This window comes from Plectropomus leopardus, chromosome 6, assembly GCF_026936395.1.
Source record: "Plectropomus leopardus strain MGB_pleo_1.0 chromosome 6, ASM2693639v1, whole genome shotgun sequence".
Classification (NCBI taxonomy): domain Eukaryota; kingdom Metazoa; phylum Chordata; class Actinopteri; order Perciformes; family Serranidae; genus Plectropomus; species Plectropomus leopardus.
In genome coordinates, this window is record NC_142181.1 from 15,040,413 (window position 1) to 15,059,712 (window position 19,300).

The 19,300-nt window shown below is 40.1% G+C and overlaps 1 protein-coding gene across 2 annotated transcripts in view; it reads left to right on the plus strand.

Annotated features, from left to right (window-relative positions):
• Positions 1-19,300, plus strand: part of grm5b (glutamate receptor, metabotropic 5b) — a 94,263-nt gene that overhangs the window by 13,456 nt on the left and 61,507 nt on the right. For both annotated transcript variants that reach the window (XM_042486430.2, XM_088078852.1), the window contains exons 3-6: positions 60-494; positions 707-821; positions 14,463-14,537; positions 14,959-15,133. In XM_042486430.2, the coding sequence (XP_042342364.1) occupies positions 60-494; positions 707-821; positions 14,463-14,537; positions 14,959-15,133 (800 nt within the window). The remainder of the gene's footprint in view (positions 1-59; positions 495-706; positions 822-14,462; positions 14,538-14,958; positions 15,134-19,300) is intronic.

Below are 19,300 nucleotides of genomic sequence, written 5' to 3' on the forward strand. Positions count from 1 at the left end.
TCGAAAATTTCAATTTAATTTTACTTGATTTGATTTCTTCTTCCACACTATCTGCACAGGTACATGAGCGCAAGTGTGGCGCAGTGCGAGAGCAGTACGGCATCCAGAGGGTGGAGGCCATGATGCACACACTGGACCGCATCAACACTGACCCGCACATCCTTCCCAACATCTCCCTTGGCTGTGAGATCCGGGACTCCTGTTGGCACTCGGCTGTGGCTCTGGAGCAGAGCATTGAATTCATTCGGGACTCGCTGGTCTCCTCTGATGAGGCAGAGGAGTGGGGGGGGGGAGGCACCTGGGGAGGGGGAGGGGGAGGAGTGGCGATGAAGTGCGCAGACCCCTCTGCCACTCCAATGCGGGGGAAGAAACCCATTGTGGGTTTAATTGGACCAGGGTCAAGCTCAGTGGCCATCCAAGTCCAGAACCTTCTACAGCTGTTCAATATACCACAGATTGCCTACTCTGCCACCAGTATGGACCTCAGTGATAAGGTGAGACCATGTGTCTGTAGACAAATTTCATGTCACTGAAGTTGTACAGATGTAGGCCCATAAATATAAAAGAGAGTAAAGTGGAGAGAGAATATATTACTGCTACTCAAGTGTACCTTTAATTTAATCATGTAGAATTACCCATTACCTAACTAAATGTTCTAGATGCTCCAGTATAACTCTTATCATTGATTTTATTTCCATTGTTTCAGAGCCTGTATAAGTACTTTATGCGTGTGGTGCCTTCAGATGCCCAGCAGGCAAGAGCTATGGTGGACATTGTCAAGAGATACAACTGGAGCTACGTGTCTGCTATCCACACTGAAGGTACAACCACCCACACACTCTGTCTCTGACTTTTAAACTCCCCTTCCAAGCTCAGACCTGCACACATGGACTCTTTTTCTTTTTCTTGGCCTCTTGTTCTTTCTCTGCCTCATTATACTGTGATTTTGCCTCCTCATTACATTTTTTTTACCTGGATCTTATCCAGTGACTCACGATAAATGGACCAGTTAGTCCAAGTGGAAAGTCCTTGGTTGCTCAGGAATGTGCAATTGTGAAGACATTTGTGATGCCTCACAGAAATTAATGTTTTGAATAATTAGAGCCGGGCAGAAATATCAGGAAAGTTTTGCTTCAAACAAAACAGGAATGTTTTCTGTGCAAAAACATGAAAAAAAGGAAGTCGAGGGATGGAAGAATGATGACAATGTTGGTCATAGCAGCAGTGAATTAGAGCAGGTGTGCGGACGTGTTTTTTAAGGTAAATATGGTTTAAAGAAAAAAAAGAATTATTGGAGTGGGGCTGAAAATGGCTAGTTTAGAAGTTGATGGAACAGTGGTATCCAAAACAGCAGTGTAGATCAGCCGGTAGTCGTTGGAGGATAAGGAAGTCATTGGGTTTGCAAGAAGAGGTGGTTGCCACTCAGCCAGAAATAAATATCTGGGGATAACAGAGATGTTATAAGTCAAAAGCAGGGAGAGCATTAGATGCCATCAAAGTCAAAGTATAATGTATCTTCTCAAAATGTATGCCTAAATCCTCAATGATAAATGACACGGAGTAGGGTTGTAAAACATGATAATTGACAATTATTAAATGTCTGTTGTATGCATGAAGATTTACTGTAAATACTCACTCTCTCACTCACTCTGAAGGTGGTGGTGAGTTGAGTCAGTTGGACTTCTGGGAGATAGTGTGACAGAGACAGGAACTGGAGGACAATGAAGTAACTATGTCTTTCTGTGTGCATGTGTCCACTGAGAGATGCCTTGTTGAACCTAAAAGTGTGATAACAGATAAACACACACACACACACACACACACACACACACACACACTCTAGAACCTGGCCTCTGGCATTGCCTGAGGGCATTACAACAGCATTTGAATTGAGGTATGAAGGGTAAGTGTGTGTGTTTGTGTTTGTGCGTGCGTGTGTGTGTGTGTGTGTGTGTGTGTGTGTGTGTGTGTGTTAACTAGGGATAGTTATGTAGGTATGGAGAACCAGCACTGAATTGGTACTGGTTGCTGAATATCAGTACAGAAATATTGATAAGCTCCTGGACAAACGGTATGGCTGTAGATATTTATGCAACATTAATTCATTCTTACATAGCGGGCATTTTCAAATTCCTCATGGTCCCTAATGATGACGAACCTGCCGGCATCAAGCCATTGAAAGAGAACTTTGCCATTTTTTGACATTAACATCATCTATCCAAGTTTGGGGTATAGTGTGACATTTTACAACATATTTTTAGTGTCCTCTGTTTCTTTGAGGGCTGCTTCAAAACCTGCTGTACTTTGGCGAACCGGTGACGCCAGTGGTACACAGAAGACCTCCAAGCTATGCCAGCTTGTATTTCAAGTCTCCACCTTTGGGTATCCAGGGTGTGTGCTCCACAGGCTTTCAAAAACAACAACTCCCTTTTGTCTTGCATTTGAAACTATCTGCACGTCCACTAGGGAAAATGACATCATTTATTATGAGTGCAGATAAAGGATGTTACAGTTTTTATAGTGTACTGGCTGGCTCGGCTACACACCAGAGAGAGCCCATGTGTGCATTATGGAAGCTTTGCATTCATTCACATTCATTTATTTGTGAAGGGCCGCCACAACTAGATTTTTGGAGCTGGACTTTTAATTAGGAGCACTATTGTAATATACATAGGCTGCCTTTCAGTTATTTATAGTGCACTTGGGGCAAAGACATCTCAGCAGAATGTCAGGCGCATTGAAAGTGAAATTTAACCGTTCTGCTTCGTCTAAAACTACTTTCACTTACAAAGATCTGCAAACAACTCTTCTCATCCATTGATGTGATTTGGTCAGCTGTGATGGAATGATAGAGCAATTACCCACCCCTCCAGTGACAAGTGCTGCATAGAAAGGAAAAAAAGAAGTCACGTAAACTCCACCTGCTGCGCTGCGTTCAGGGATCCGCAAAAGTCCACAGAATGATATGTTTCTGATAATTGTCAGCTACCACCACAACACTGTGATTGTGTTGGAAACACTGGTCATATATCCTCAGTTGCCAGCTGTTGGGCATGCATGGCCTGTCGCAAACTCACTGGAGACTTTCTTCAGGACTGCAATCAATCAATCAAATCTTTATTTGTATGGCACTTTTCATACAAAGAGTAACACAAAGTGCCTCACAGAGATTGAAAACAATAACAGAAATGAAAAACATTAATGAAAATCAAGAAAAATACAGACAGCCTGACCCTCCCACCCCCACCTAGACGTACGCAACAACACACACACAATCATGTAGATATTCCCACACATATTCGCAAAGGCACCCGAACATCCACCCTTACCACCCACACACACGCACACATACACCAACACACACCAATTGTTACTAAAGAGACATGGCTAGGCACTGAGACCTGAGGCGAGGGAGAAGCTGCCTTTGGGGGCCAACCTCACTGAGAGAGGTCACGGTCCAGCACCGCCGGGGCGCCGCCACAGAGACCATCCCAACCCGGGCGGACAGGAGTGCCCGCACCAAGATGCCGAGCCCTCTAGCCACCCGGGCCGAAACAGTCCACGGTACAGCACCCCCAATGGTGGACCAGAGACCACTCCCAGTCCGGTAGGCCCCGATGAGGAAACACTGGAGCTAAAAACTAACACAATAAAATAAGGTAAAGAACATAAAACCTAAGAACGTAAGGGACTGAAACAGAAAAATAAGACAAAGAATACAAGTGCACAGTAAAATAGATTAAAGGTTATAACCGCTAATAATTAGATAGATAAATAAATGGGAGACTAAAACAGTGGGATAAGATAAAATAAAAAAGGAGAATAAATAAATAAATAGTTAGTTAGTTAGTTAAAAGACTGATTGAAAAGATGGGTCTTGAGCCTCTTTTAAAAACCTCAACACTGTCTGTGATCCTGAGGTTCTCCGGGAGGCTGTTCCACAGGACGGGGCCATAGTAACTGAAAGCCGCCTCCCCATTTCTTTTAGAGCTAACTTGTGGTATGGTTAAAAGGCCAGTGCCGGAGGACCTCAGGGTCCGCGAGGGTTGATAAGGTAAAAGCAGCTCAGTTAGGTAAGAAGGCCCAAGACCTTTGAGACACTTAAAAACAAGTAAAAGAACCTTAAAATCAATCCTGAAACGCACCGGGAGCCAATGAAGCGATTTTAAAACCGGTGTAATATGCTCCCGCCCTCTGGTCCTCGTCAGCACTCGTGCGGCCGAGTTCTGCAATAGTTGTAAATTGGAAATGCTCTTTTTGGGAAGACCAGAGAGCAGGGCATTACAATAATCTAGACGACAAGAGATAAGAGCATGCATCAGTACCTCCGTGCTGGCCTGAGAGAGAAACGGGCGGACTCTGGCTATGTTCTTTAGATGATAAAAACCAATTTTTGTTGTGTTTTTGATGTGTGGGATAAAAGTAAGCTCAGAGTCAAAAATCACACCCAGATTTGTTACAGATTGTGATGTTCTAAAAGCCTGTAACTTTGGTAAAAGTCTCTCTTTCTGGCCTTCAGGACCGATGACTAAAACCTCTGTTTTGTCCTGGTTGAGCTGTAGGAAATTTGCTGCCATCCATGAATTTATGTCTGAAATGCAGTTAAAAAGGGCATCAATAGGCCCTGTGTCATCAAGATAAACTTAAAAAAATACAACCAGCAGGCCCAGAGGGCAGATGATCACTGAGTTAGTATTCTGTCACCTGACACAGTGTTTTGGCCAATAAAGTAAGCGCTTTTGACTGTGGTGGTGATAAACAGCTTCAAGGAAAAATAAGGCATTTTTGTTGTTGATAATGCAATAGTGTAATTAAATTTATGACGTTTTTTCCGATGTTCTAATCGAAAAGTGAAGTATATTGTTTTGGACCCCTTTTTGTAAACAAAGCTGTGTAATTTGTAATATTGTATAAGTTTAGTTTCTGTTAATGAAGCAGCATTAACACATCTCCATCAGACCTTTGTTGACTAGACATTTTTAGCAATTGCTACTTCCTTATAGAAAACTCAGGAAACAATTGAACTTATTTCTTCAAAAAAAAGAAAAACACAAGTCCTGGTTGAATCTTTTCACATCTTGTCATGCCATGTCTTATTTTTTGCACCAAATTATGGACAGTGGTATAAATAAGAGTATTGATAAGTATCAGTATCATTATGCAGTATCAGTATTGATATGCAGTGAAATCTGTATTAGGCTTGGGTGATATGGTGAGATTATTATTCAACAGGATATTGGTTTCATGATAATTGTCCTTGCATGCCCACAAATACAGGAACATATTCAGTTATGCAAAGCCTCTCATGAATTATGTGTAATTTTCAATACGTTGATATTTTTGTCTTGCTTTCTCCATGCTTCACTGCATTGTTTTAACTTAGCATACTAAAAAAAGTAACAAGAATAAGTCTGATGCAGTACTTAATCACTCATCTAGCTTATTCCAGCAGGAAAGATGTCTGGTCTCATGTGCAAAACAAATTTAAATATGCCTATTTGGCAATTTTTGATGATAGATGCGGCTGTTTGTGTTTTAGACTTTTCTTGCATTGGCCACTATGGTTTACCTGCACACTTATCACATAGGAGATATTTCAGTTTTGCAACCTCATCACTAGATTCCATTAAATCCTAGACACTACACCTTTAATCAAACCTTGCAGAATTATATTAACATTTACTTTAATTCTTCCAATTGAAAATTTCTACAGTTCTTGATTCTCTGCAAATGTTCAGACATTGTTGCAATTTCTACATTTATTTATGTAAATGATGGGTTACAAACACATCACCCCGCAAACCTGTAGCAGTATGGTGTCTGAAATAACATTTGTCTTGAGTGTGACATTTATTTTTGCCTTTCATGCGACCGCTCTCCATACGAGTTTGTGCGAGTGTGTTCGCTGGTGTGCTGCTATTAATCTTTGCAGCAAGACAGCGAGGGTGAATGTGTAAGGGCATTTGTGTTTGAGGGAGTGCTCGTGGTTGTGTGTGCAAATGTGTGTGTTTGTCAGGAAAGTATTGGTCCCTGTATTTCCTCAGACAAGCCACTCTGACCTTGGAACTGGTCCTCAAGGTCGACTGCTGCCTTCTCAAACACAATCAGGCTCAAACACAGAGAGAGGGAGGGTGGCAGGGTGAAAACGGAAGAATTAGCAAGGAATAGGAAAGAGAGAGAGATAAGGAAGAGAGGAAAGGGGTAGGGAGGGCATTTGAGGAATGAAGGGAGAGGACAAGAAGAGGGAGGTGAATGGGGAGGGCTGGGAGGAAAACGAAGGAGGAGGGAAAGAAATTAAGGGTTTATTGAGGAAAAGGAAGAAGAAAATCAAGGATGAAGGACAAGAGAGAGTAAGAGAGAATGGGGAAAGCAATGATAATACTTCCAGAAAACCACCATAGATAAGAGAGTGTGCAAGAGCTGCAGATTCAGAGAAGGGGGTGGGTACTCATTAATTATCTGCATTAACATTTTTCATCTGGAGGCAAGAAACGATAGAAATTGATATGCAACTGAAAAACTGAAACTGAATAATGCATGTAATATCAGCCCAGTAATGATTTGACGTAATGAAATAATATTATTGGAGAGGGGGAAACCGTGAGTATTACTTCACTGGGATGTAGTATTTGTTATACAGGCTAGAATATATATGTATGTAATGTGTGGATTTTACCACCATTTTGGTTCCATTTGTAATGAAAAGAGGTCTTTCTGGGCAAGAATTTGATCTCTTCTGGTGCTAGGTAGAAGCTTCATCAGTACATGGAAGTGCTGAGAAAATAGTGGTTATTCATGATTTCAGAATTATTATAAGGAAGTTCTAATTTTTTTTTCAATGAAAGTAAGTACGGCACGCATCACATTCACAATTTTTGTGAATGAATTTTGTTGAGAGTATTTAACAAAATAGCTATAAACCTAATAGAAATGACCACAAGGTAATGACAAAAACATATTTTACGTGCAAAAGACGACAAAAGACAGCTTTTGACAACCCTGATGCAGCCAGAATTCATACAAGAAATGCGACAACAACACCAAGTGCATTTATTTCATATAATCTAATCATAAATGTCTTAATCAGAAAATGGTCCATTGCTGACATAACATGGCCTAGCGTACACAACCACACACACCAGACACCCCCCAGCCACAAACAAGCAGCTAGGGATTTGATTTGAAAAAAGAATGGCTGGTAGTTAATTTATACATATTTCTTCATTTAAATATAAAAAAATATGGGTCTTATCACACCCCAACCCCAGTGTAGTTCTGTGTCTGCTTTGCACTCATCGAGTATCAGAAGTTATTTATTTCTTTTATTTCCAAGCTAAAGTGTCAGGTACCACAGAAATCAGAGGTGAATCCCAAAGAAATCAGATAAAATAGACACAAAACATGGATAGATAGGGAGTCATTATCCAGTGCAACATCAACTCAGATGAATTGTGTCACATAAAATGAGATTAAAAACTTGGAAATTATATATAAAACGGTGTCAAGGGAATTGAAAGCTCAGTCGCATAAAATGTAGACCTGCATATAGCAAAACACTACATGAATCTGAAACATGAATATGAATTTTTAGTGAGCGGAGTTTGGTGGGAGTTATAGAAAGAGAAACACTGACATCTATGCAATAGCAGAAAGAGGGGAAGTTGTGAAGTGAAACACTTCCTGGAATAAAGTCTTTGTAGAGCACCTTGGGGAGACCAGCCTGTAGCTGAAGGGGCTTAACTGCTTCACTAGGTGCTGTGAAGAGGAAGGGAGGTGTTGTCCGTTGTCAGCATCTTTCTTACATCCACCATCACTTCTGTTATTGCTCGTACGTATATGCACTCTACTGTATAGATAAAATGTGTGCATATTCTGCACATTATTGATCACAGTTTTGTTGTCAGTCTGATCATAAAACATACTCATAATTATTCACACACATTGAGGCATTTTGCTCTCAGTCATTTAGTATTTCCCCAGAGAGAATCATTATCACCCTTCACTGTTTCAGTCTTTCTCTGCCTCCCTCGCTCACCCCCCGTGTTGCTCTCCTCAGTGCAATTCAGTTCAGTCCAGTGGCTTCACTGACATGAAATTGACATGTTGTCACCCAAGCATGCTCCACCTGAAATTGATCAGGATGTCAACCTTTTCTCCACCTTTTTTCCTCTTTACACTTGCTCCCTTATTGTCTGTCTCTGTCTCATTTGTTTGTCCTATTTATTTCTATTGACTCCTATCCTGACACCGCTGAATCTGTCTCCCCTCCACTGTGTCTGATTTCTGTCTTTTCCACCATTCCTCTGTCTCTCCGTCTCTGTAGCGTGACTTGCCCTGTGCCTATTTAACTGTCATGGCCCTTGCAGGATTGAGGAAGATGAAACTGCAGTGGGTTGGGAGCGCAGTGTAGAGAAAGGTATAATAAAGGGAGAAGAGGAGAATGACTGAATATGCTCACATTTTTACCGCCGTCTCTGGCAGTGTTGCCTAAGGGCGAAGATTCAAAGTGGGTCATGGGCCCAGTTTCTGGTGGATCCCCATATAACAAGAGCTCTTCTGTGTTTTAATGAGCCTGGGTCACAGAACTACATCTACTCAAATTGGCTCGGGCTCAGATTGCAGAACTCATGTTCTGGGAATCCATTTAATTGCTTCTGTTCAGATAGATAGATAGATAGATAGATAGATAGTTCGCCAGCCTTCTGTCTGCCCTGGCTCTATCCACGATATGTATGAGGGAGTATTAAATAGAGATTTCCTATTGGCACAGATGTTATGAAGTGATTAAGGGGGAAAATGACTGTGCTGTTGCCATGATAAAACTGGTTAAAAGCATTTACTGGAGGCTGTATGCGCAGGGCAGCTGTTTATCATACCAGATATGCAATTACCCACACATGTACAGGTATACGAGCACATGTATGAGGCAGTTCAAATCGTGTGAACTGATTGTTTGTGTGTGTGTCTCTGGATGTTTATGTATTTTTGATTATGAGTTGTGGGCACAGAACACAGTATATTTCAAGATCCAGAGTTTGCTCCTGAGAGTAAAAGCACAGTGGAGTAAGTTATGGTTATAAATCACCTGATATTCATCCTGTCTTGCTATTTCTTTTGCAAAAAAAGGATAACAGACATGCACATGTCATCTGAAATTCATTAAAATATATCCAACAGCTAATTGTTGTGAATAAGAGTCTAAAAGTCCTAATGGCTAGTAACCTCTTTAGGTCTTTTAAGATTGTTTCTCTCCTATTCACTTGCAGGGCTGAAAAGAAGAAAAAAATCGGGAAGATATGTTAAAATAGACTAATTTTTGATAGTGACTACATCCTCTGAGAGCTTATATGAACTCCAGTGAGACTGTTCACATCTAAGCAGATTAGAGACTTGCAGGCTAAATGTTTGCTGTCCAATCTGCAAGCTGTGTGATAGAGTTGCATCACTTATAGAGTGAGAAATTTTATTAAAGGAAAACTTAAGCCACAAATACTCAATACTTTTTTCGAACACATGCATTTTCACTATAGCTTTTCGCTTAACATGGCCCCCAGTCAATTAATAAATTGATATGTTGCTCTTTTCAGTGGAGCCACGTAAAATGTTTATGCACAAGTTCAAGGTAACACAGCATGATTAGTTGATATACAAATAGTCATTTTGTGGGTCAAATATTCTTTTAACCTAGGCTTGTTTATTATCTGTTTTTCATTTATACATGACAGAAGATTTATCTAGCTATTCAGATCATCAATGCATTTTTGGAGTTTACTTTTTCAGAAAGAACAAACATTTATTGGTTTCAGCCTCTCAGTTCTAAAGATTTTCTAGGTTTTTGTATTTGATATGTTTGTTCCCTGAATATCTTGGAATTGGTTAGTAAAAAAAAAAAAAAAAAGTAATTTCAAGACAATTGGGGTTAATCATTTGGGGTTTAGGAGACCGTGATCAGCATCTCTCAATTTTTCCAGATTTACATTTTTTGGCAAAACGATCAATTGATTTTGAGAAATTAACTGGCAACTTAACCAATAATGAAAATAATTAATTGCAGCCAATTACAAGTGATAACACATCTGCCACTAACTTTACATTTACTCAACAATTCCTCAGTAATATAGACTGATACAAACACAAAAACATAACACAAAGTTTATGAACCTGCATATCTGTGCTGATGCATCCTGTTATGTATTTGTGTTTATGTGTGTTTTCCATTAGCGGTGTAATTCTGTAATCTTGTTTAACACGGCGTTTGACACAGTGTAAGTGTCAGTTAGCGTCTTCCCCAGGGTAATACTGTGTTTGACATTTAGCTGCACATTGTTGTCGCGCTCCAGATGTGATATGGGGTGGGTGTCGTTGGTTAGGACTGAGGAGATGTGGGAGTGAAAAGACAAGCAGAGGGATCACAAGGAGTAGGATAAGAGCATAGGAGGATGCCCTTTACTTGTCAATGTTTACATTTTTACTGCATGTCTTTTTCTCTGGGTGAAGTTGTGACCAGAGGGAATCAGGGTTGAAAAGAAGAAACAGACAAGGAGTAAAAAAAGGGGAAGGGGAGGACATATGTAATTGCATGGAATAGACCTGATAAGAGTGACAAGAGGATGAGAGTGGTAATTGAGAAGCATGGAGGAAGGGTGAGAGGCAGAGGGGAAGGGATGGTAACAATAGGAGAAGAGACATAGAAGCACCAGTCTCTGTGTCTTAGATTGAACTGCCTGATTTGCTGCTACAGGAAAGCAGGGGGTAGGTGAAGCCAGTGGCTCAAGGAGAGGAGGGGGAGGAGCAGAGGGAGCTCCATGGAGGGCAAGCAGAAGATGCTTCAGCTTTGCATTTGATTGCATGTTGTAATTCATTGCAATATATAAGCTGAATAACAAGATGAGGAGGAGAGATCAAAGACGAAGAGGGCAGAGGGGCACACAAGTGAGGAGTACACATTGAGAATGGATTTTTGTTCTTTATTTTATCTTTCATGTTTTACTGCAGATTTTTACTCTAGCTGTTTTTGTTCTTTTTCTTGTTTATCATTTAATTATAGACTTAGATTAGGGATTAAAGAGGCATGACTTTGTGGGGGAGACTAGCAAGATGTGAAAGGGAAAAATAAAAAGAGGTAAAGGGGTTGTTGTTGTTTTTCTCCACTGAATGGTTATGAAATAAAAAAACCTCACCATATGTGAGGAGGGACTTTGAGGTAAATGTGCTGTATATGAGGTTTTATGCTGCAGCATACCATGGTCACCATGGAGATACACAGGAGATAATGGCTGCCAGTGTGTAGTTGGGTTTAAGTTGAGTAGCCTATGTCCCGAGTGAGTGGCTGAACGACATGATTAAGGCAAAAGAGTGTAGATGGGCAGGGTGAATTAAAGGAAGCCAGGGATGCAAGGATCAGATAGAGCACTCGGGTGTCTCTGGTGGTAAGAATATTCTTATTGGTGTTATTTATCACCCACCTAAATCTGCCGATGAATGTAGCTGTCAAGGACTGAGTCTGAAATGTCCTGCATTAAGACCTGCTCACACTCACAGAAATACACACACTCGCATAGACACAGACACATCTACACACATACATAGATGTTTTAAAAATACATTACACATTTTTGTAATTGTAATGACTTTTTTAATTACTGCTATTGTTGTTGTCCTATATATATGTGCTCTGCTATTAGTTTACCATCACTTTAATGCTGCCATTTCATTTTCTGTCTTTTTACATTTGTGTTTTTTCTACAAACATTTTGAAATTTTAAACTTTTTTGGGTGGAGGCTGCAAATAAGTCCACTAGGGTGTTATACCTCTCCCTGCACTGTATCCTGTGTTATTTTATTTTTTTTTGTCATTTTGTGTTTTTTTAAATTGTGCAAAAATTAAAAAAGAAAACAGTTCTAAATGCTGGACTGAACTTGGGGAACTTAGATCGAAAGGAATAGAAGTGTAAGATTTTTTATAAATTTTCACTGTGCATTGTAGACCTGAACATTGAAAAAAAATCTAAATGCAACTATTTTCACTGACATTGTAACTTAGTAATTATTTGCAACATTAGAGGTAATGATAATATTTACATCATCATTCTCATTTTCATTGATTTTAAGTCTGTAGAATATGATGAGTAGGACAGGACACCTCTGCAGCATGACACTACGGCTATGTTCAGACTGCATGCCTTTGTTTCTCAAATCACATCCTAAAGATGTATTATCAGCAGTGTTGCAAGTGATCAGATTAGTGTGTCCAGACATCATCAGCCTATCTGCGTGGGTTTCATTTGTAACAAAGTAGGTGTCAGTAACTATGTAGCACCTCTGGTGACACGGCTTTTCAACACGGAAGCATGAGAAATGGAAGTCCATTGTTTTGTCCGCCAAACAGTTGTGTTGTCACATCGTGGTTAGTTATTCCAATTTATTTTGGCATTTGTCTACAGACTGTTGTTCTTAAAGTGTCCATAGCACCTTTTTAACAGCTGCATGGATTCTGTTCAGTGCTTCTATTGCTCTGGATTTGATGTTGCTGTTGTGTGTGGCGTTCATAGACACTGTGTTATCTGATTTGTTATTTGGGAAGGATGGGAAAACAAGTGTGTGACAATGTGCTAGTAATGTAAAGTAACATGGAGTATATCTGAGTTTGAGAGAGAGAGAGAGAGAGAGAGAGAGAGAGAGATGTCTCACACATAAATCCCCGTTGAGACCGGAGTGAAGTAGGTTACAAGCTTTATCGATTTTGGTGATGGTAACAGTATGAATGTGTGCGTGTGTGCACGAGTGTCTGTGTCTGTGTGTGTGTGTGTGTCAATGCGTGCAGAAAATGGACGGCCTCTACCATCTGTCTCCCATTCCTCTCACTGAGACACTAATTACAGGACTTTACACTTCGCTCCACCACACTCATCATTGGCCTGACTACACACTTGCACACACACTGAGATGCTGCAGCGGTCAGGAATTGCGGGACCTCTTCTACTTTCTGTGTGCATTTCCTTTCTCTTTGTATTTCCCCTTTTCTCTCTGTGTGCTCTCATTTCCTGCTGTGATCTTTGCCCTTATCTCTGTCCCTCTCTGGCTGTATTTCTATTACTTTTTCTTTTTCTTTGGCTTGACCTCTTTTCCTCAATAGTTTAGGAAAAGTATAGATCAATTTTACCTACTTAAACTGCATTCTGTTGTTAATAACATATTCAGTAAAAAGGTGGAAACATTAAAAGATGCAAGAGCCTCATTGAATGAGAAAAGACAAAAAAAGTGTTGTTTTTTTAATATATAAAAGGGAAAAGAAGATCAATTAAAGAGGGGAATCCTATCATATTCTCTGCCAGTGTGTACAACCATTCATTAGCATAAATTCCAGGTCACCCACTTTCTCTGGCAAAGAAACGGGTGCCACAGTGGGGAGACGCTTTCTCTGACATAAATTTTAGCTTTCATGAGTAGTGCAGTAGCAGGCCAGTTACTGCAGTGGGCATGTTTTTGAAAATCAGAAGGGATCAGGTGTTTTACTGTCATCTTTTCCAACAAAAATTATAGTCTGTTAGACATTTTGTGATGGCACATTTGCAATTCCACAACAAGTCAGTCATAACTTGAACAACTGAATCAATTATGTAAGTGATGTTCATTGTCATCTTCCTATATACACATGCAAGTTTATATATTTTTATCCATCTTCAACTCCGACAGCAGAATAAATGTTGGCATTGTGCATTTTTGCAAAGAACAAATGTGTTTGTACTGTTACTACCTCGCTGATATGTCAAAACTTGACATTTGTTTACATTTCAATTTTCAGTTTTATGTTGTGTGAAGGCTGTGGTTAACTTGTGGTGAGGTCCAGACACAAAAACCACTTGGCTAGGATTAGGTTGTTGAAATACCTGCTATGATCACTACAAACATGGCTGGACATGTCCCAAACTCTCATTAAAAAATGCCCACTTTGGGGCAGGTATTGTTAAGGTTGAGTCCAAGGGTTTGAGTCTGGCCGAGGGCCCTTTGCTGCATGTCCTCTCCTCTCTTGCCTCTTTACTTTCTGTTATTTTCAGTAAAGAGTATAAAAAATGCCAAAGAAAACGTGCTTTGGTTAACAAAATACTTTTGACTCTACAAACACGGCTGGGCGTGTCCTCTTCTAAAAATGCATGCTTTCTTCTGTCCCCACTAGTGGTCTGTGGTCACACCATCCACCATCCCCTCTTCCTCCTAATAAGAAACTCAGCTCCCATACAAATAATCTGAACTACGTAACACATGTAAAACGTATTAAGTAAACATATCCGTGGTCTTGCAGAAATGTACAAGGTTTGTGTATGTACAACATTTTACATAGGTGACTGGGCTGACATCTATACATCCATCATGTTCGTCCGCTTTTCAAAAGGTTGTTGGATTAATCTTTAAAAAAACTGAATTTATATCCATGACCCTTTTAACTTTCTGTGGTTTTCCAGGCAACTACGGTGAAAGTGGGATGGAAGCATTCAAGGACATGGCAGCCAAGGAGGGCATTTGTATCGCCCACTCAGGTAAGAAACTGCATTAAATTTTAGTGGGTGTATAGTTTGTGTGAGGATTTGGCAGCTTTTTCACACACACAGCAACAAGCAGCAATTGCATCTGATTACCTTTTCATAACCTGTGGAACAACGCCACCATGGTGTTTGCAGTTAAAATGAGTTTACCTGCCGTCTCAGCTTACAGATATTTGCTTAACAAGAAGTCATATATTTTTGACAATAAAGATCTGCCTGTTGTTTTATGACTTTGTGAAGACCCATTTCACACTGTGGGTGTCAGGTGGTTGACACTGAGCACAATGAAATACTGAAACTGATATGAAAAAAAATGAAAAAAAAGTAACACTTCAAAGCACATGACGCAACAAAGATCCAAGCATTTCACATCTGTCACAGACTGTGTTTGTATTTGTCTGGCATGTTCCCTCAGGCAAAATTTGGAGCAATGCTGGAGAGCAGAGCTTTGATCGCCTGCTGGAGAGACTGAGGGGCCACCTGCCCAAGGCCAGGGTGGTGGCCTGTTTCTGTGAAGGCATGACTGTCCGCAACATCCTCATGGCCATGAGACGCCAGGGACTGGTGGGAGAGTTCCTTCTGATTGGCAGGTCAGTGGAGCCTCAAAGTTTTACTGTATTTTGTTGAACAGTGGTATGTTGCTATACATACGGGATGTACATGGTTTCCCCCAGGAAATTAGTGTAACTGAAATAATATGATTGAGATGTTTTAATGGGTCCTTGATTTGGGGCTCTGTGCTCTTCTCTATTCCTCTTATGAGAACCACTGATACTTGTAAACACAGAGCTATTAAAAAAATAGCTTATTACCTCAAACATGTCCAATCAATTTCTTCATGTAAAATTTGCATCCAAGTGGTGACTATCAAGCTTCAAAGTAACTTCAACCTGGTCTTTCACGCGCAGTGCTGCATGCAGGACAGTTCACCCCCAAATCAACACAATTTTCCTCTTGCCCATAATGCTATTTATCAATCTATTTATCACACCAAGCTGACAGCCCTTGTTGACTGTGGCCACTTTTTTTCCCACCAGTTCAGCCTATTAAAATGGTGGTGGCTGCTGTGGAGCCAGTCGGTTAATGAAAACACTCTGATTGGCCGTTCAGCTCAGCACATGAGAAGAGAAACAGAAGGAAGGAAGTAAACAAAAACTAAAAGTCACGTGGGAGGGAGGTGGAAACAAAGTTGTTATATGTCACGGGCCTTTAGAAATGTCTGGCTTCTTTTGAATATAATGAAAGTAGATGGCACGAGACTTGTGTTGCTTAGCTGAGGAGGACACATTAATGTTTACGTCTTGCACTGTCATGAGCACAAGCCTCTCGTCCATGAGTAGATGCACGCCTCCTTCTCCGTGGACATACAGTTGGAGAGTGTAGTTCTATTAATATTTATTTTTTTAAGTCCTTATATTAAACTGCTCATAACAAGGTCTGTGGATAATCCTGAGTATCTGGGTCATGATTCCTGGAAAGAGACATTGCTGTTGAGTTTTTTCTGTTGTAACTTTTTTTTTTGGCACTGTAATCGCTACAAGCCGAGTGCTATCTAGTTTTATCATATTCAATGGCCATTGTATCTCCAGCGCTCTGCAACTCACACCAAAAGAATAAAGACTGATAAATAGTACTACAAGTTAGAGGAAAAATATGTATTTTGGATTTTGAGGTGAACTGTCCCTTTAGCAAATGTGTTTGAGTTTCTAGTTTGTTTCATAAATGTACATTCATTTCCTTTGATGTCATCATGGCTATCATTATTCAGTGTAGGGGGTCTGCCTCTGCTGCAGAAGGGTGTAGCAAACACTGGTATAAACTGTAAAGTACCCAAGACTTGGCTTCCCCCTGAGCAACAAGTAATTTTTATTATGTGGCTGGTAAACAAGATAATTTCTAACTCGATTCTGCTTTGTTTTAAAAACTCCTTTTCGAGGATATTTATTTCAAACTGTGGATTTCTGCCTTGGCCCAGTGAAATGGTGGAGCCGCAGCATCTTTGTACCACAGACATAGAGAACCATACTGAATGGTCTTAAATACACAAATTGACTGTACATCCAAAGCGTACAGAGAAAGACATTGTTCCCCTTTAGACATTCACAAAAACACACACGTGCACTTCCCACACACACACACACACACACACACACACACACACACACACACACACACACACTTCACACACAGGCTGTTTTCTGAATTTCAGAGGTGTTTTTCACATTAAGGTTTGTGCTCACTTAGATGAATTCCTCCTACAATCCACTTGCAAAAATAACCTTCCAAATGGGCTGTTTTCTACATCTGTGCTTATCTATATGTGTGTATGTTAGTGTGAGTTTGTGTGTAAGTACGTGTGTGCATTTGTGTATGATAGTGTCTTCTAAGCCTTTTGGTTGCCATGCCAACTGTGTAATAAACATAAGATGAATAATGATTTCAACAGCTATGCCAACCAATATGCAGACAAAAAAGACCTTGAATAGATTGGAACCATTATCACGTATTTGCTATTAAAATGCTACAAATGTTATTCTATTTAATTTTGTTCTACTCTTCCTGCAGTGACCTGCGCTGTGTAACTAAATCATAGCCAGCATCATTTTTGTTGTCAACGCAGCCATGATGCTCATTATCATCACGCTCATCTTACCCATCGTCTTTTTCATCCACCTCATCATTGTCATCGTCCTGCTGAGAGCAAGGTAAAGTAATAAACCATACTAAACATGCCATACATCCTACTAATTGGGTTTGCCTTGTCATTAAAGATGAAAGTGGAAGGAAAGAGAGAGAAAGATCATAAAACGAGGATAAATATCCTATCCTCAAAATTGAAGACATTGATCAGCTGATGACATTACATCCTGTCAGGGGTTCAGTTGTTTATAAGATGTGACTATTCACACCATGGAGGATTTGATGGATTGTGTCAGTTCAACACACCAGGTTTGAATTGTTGCCTAAAGCTACAAAACTGAGGACAGGCTCACAACAATGCTCTACCCTCCTCTAACGGTTACTGTGAATGTGCCTTTGAGCAAAACACTTAACCTCCAACTGGTCCAGTGGAGCTGCACAGTGGTTAGCAGTACAAATATATGGAAGGTCCCAAGTGAGGACAACAAAAAGAAATCGTCACTCTTGATGAGAGTTACAGGGCTGCAGGGACCTTGGGTTTGTTTCTTAGCTGAGAAAGCTGTAAATCTAAAGCCCATTTTGGGGGCAAAGATTTGTGGCGAGATGAAAACTGTTTTAGAAAGTTGCAATGGTGTGAACTGGCTGGTCTCAGCAAGACTCAGGCCAGCTGATGGTTTCCCCCATGACTCAACTTATCAAATCGCCAGTGGTTGATTTCAGAACATAAGGTCTGTCACCTGTTTGAACAGCTAATCAACTTTTTGTGTGTGTGTGTGTGTGTGTGTGTGTGTGTGTGTGTGTTTGTTTGTTTGTTTGTTTGTTTGTTTGTTTGTTTGTTTGTTTGTTTGTATGTGTACCTTTTTTGTCATGTCTTTTCAAATGTCTCTTTTTGCGGGTCCGTGAATCAGGGCCGGGCAACATATCAATATATATTACATTGATATTATGATATGTGACGAAATATCGTTTAAGGTCTATGGAGGCAGTGCACCGTCTTGTCTGGTTTTTTTGGTGTAAACTAGCTGGTCTTCAGAACGTTGCGGACCAGTGCAAGTGTGCAGCTTTGGTCTTAACTGGGCTTAAGAGAGAATCATTTTAATAAACCTAGTTTGTGGTTTTAGCAAACTGGAAGTTGTTGAGGGTTCTCTTCTTTGTCACTAGTTCAGTGCTTCTTTTATTAGTTATTAAGAGCACCTACATGAAGGAGAGTTGGATCTGGGGGATAGCAGGATCCTTTGTCACAGTAAACTCTTTGGATGAAGCTCATTGCTGTCAGGTAAAAAAGAAGCAACGAACTCATTATTAGGTACAAAGGAAAGATGAGGAAGATGAAAGACCACTTATGGAACACCAGATTGGCTCTGAAATTCGGAACAGCAACAGCTTATTTCATTTGAACCACAACAAAGTAAAGTGTTATTTTATATTAAATCTGAGAAGATTTTCAATTAAAGATTCAATTTAAGCTGACATAACATGTTGCCAAATTAAATCAATGTATTCCAACAGTTCCCTTAAATTATGCAACACCATCTTGATACCAGTTAAGCACCATTTTGCTTTCCGCTTGTAAATAGTTTTCCAAGGCTGAACATAGAACCTAATGGCTTGTTAAAATTGATTTTTTTTGCAGTATATCTTGTAGTCCTCTGGTCCTGGCCAGTCTTTCTTGATTAGGTTGGTTAATTGAATATCATCCTTCGTTAGTGTCAGTATCATAAACGAACTGTAGTTATAAATTGGAGATGGTCACGGGTGGATGCCCTGCTCACTGGAGGTCTGTGGAAGGAACTTCTGATTAGCCCAGTTGGGCAGACGTGTTTAACACCAGGATAATTACATTACCACAAGAGCACACAGAAGATTATTCAGTTACCTAGGGAAGATAAGTAGGGTCATTAATAGAATAGAGTACTACAAGATCTCCAGATTGCATTTTTACTTTTTGATATAGGCTGTGTTCAGGATGCCATACAATAATTTACATGACAAAGTGTCTGTGCTATTTGCCGTCTTGAAATTTAGATATGAACATTTCAGTGACATTGCTCTTTTAATAAACTCATCTCTTCAACAAGTTGTTCAGTAAAGGCATTTTTACTGGCTTTTTGCAATTT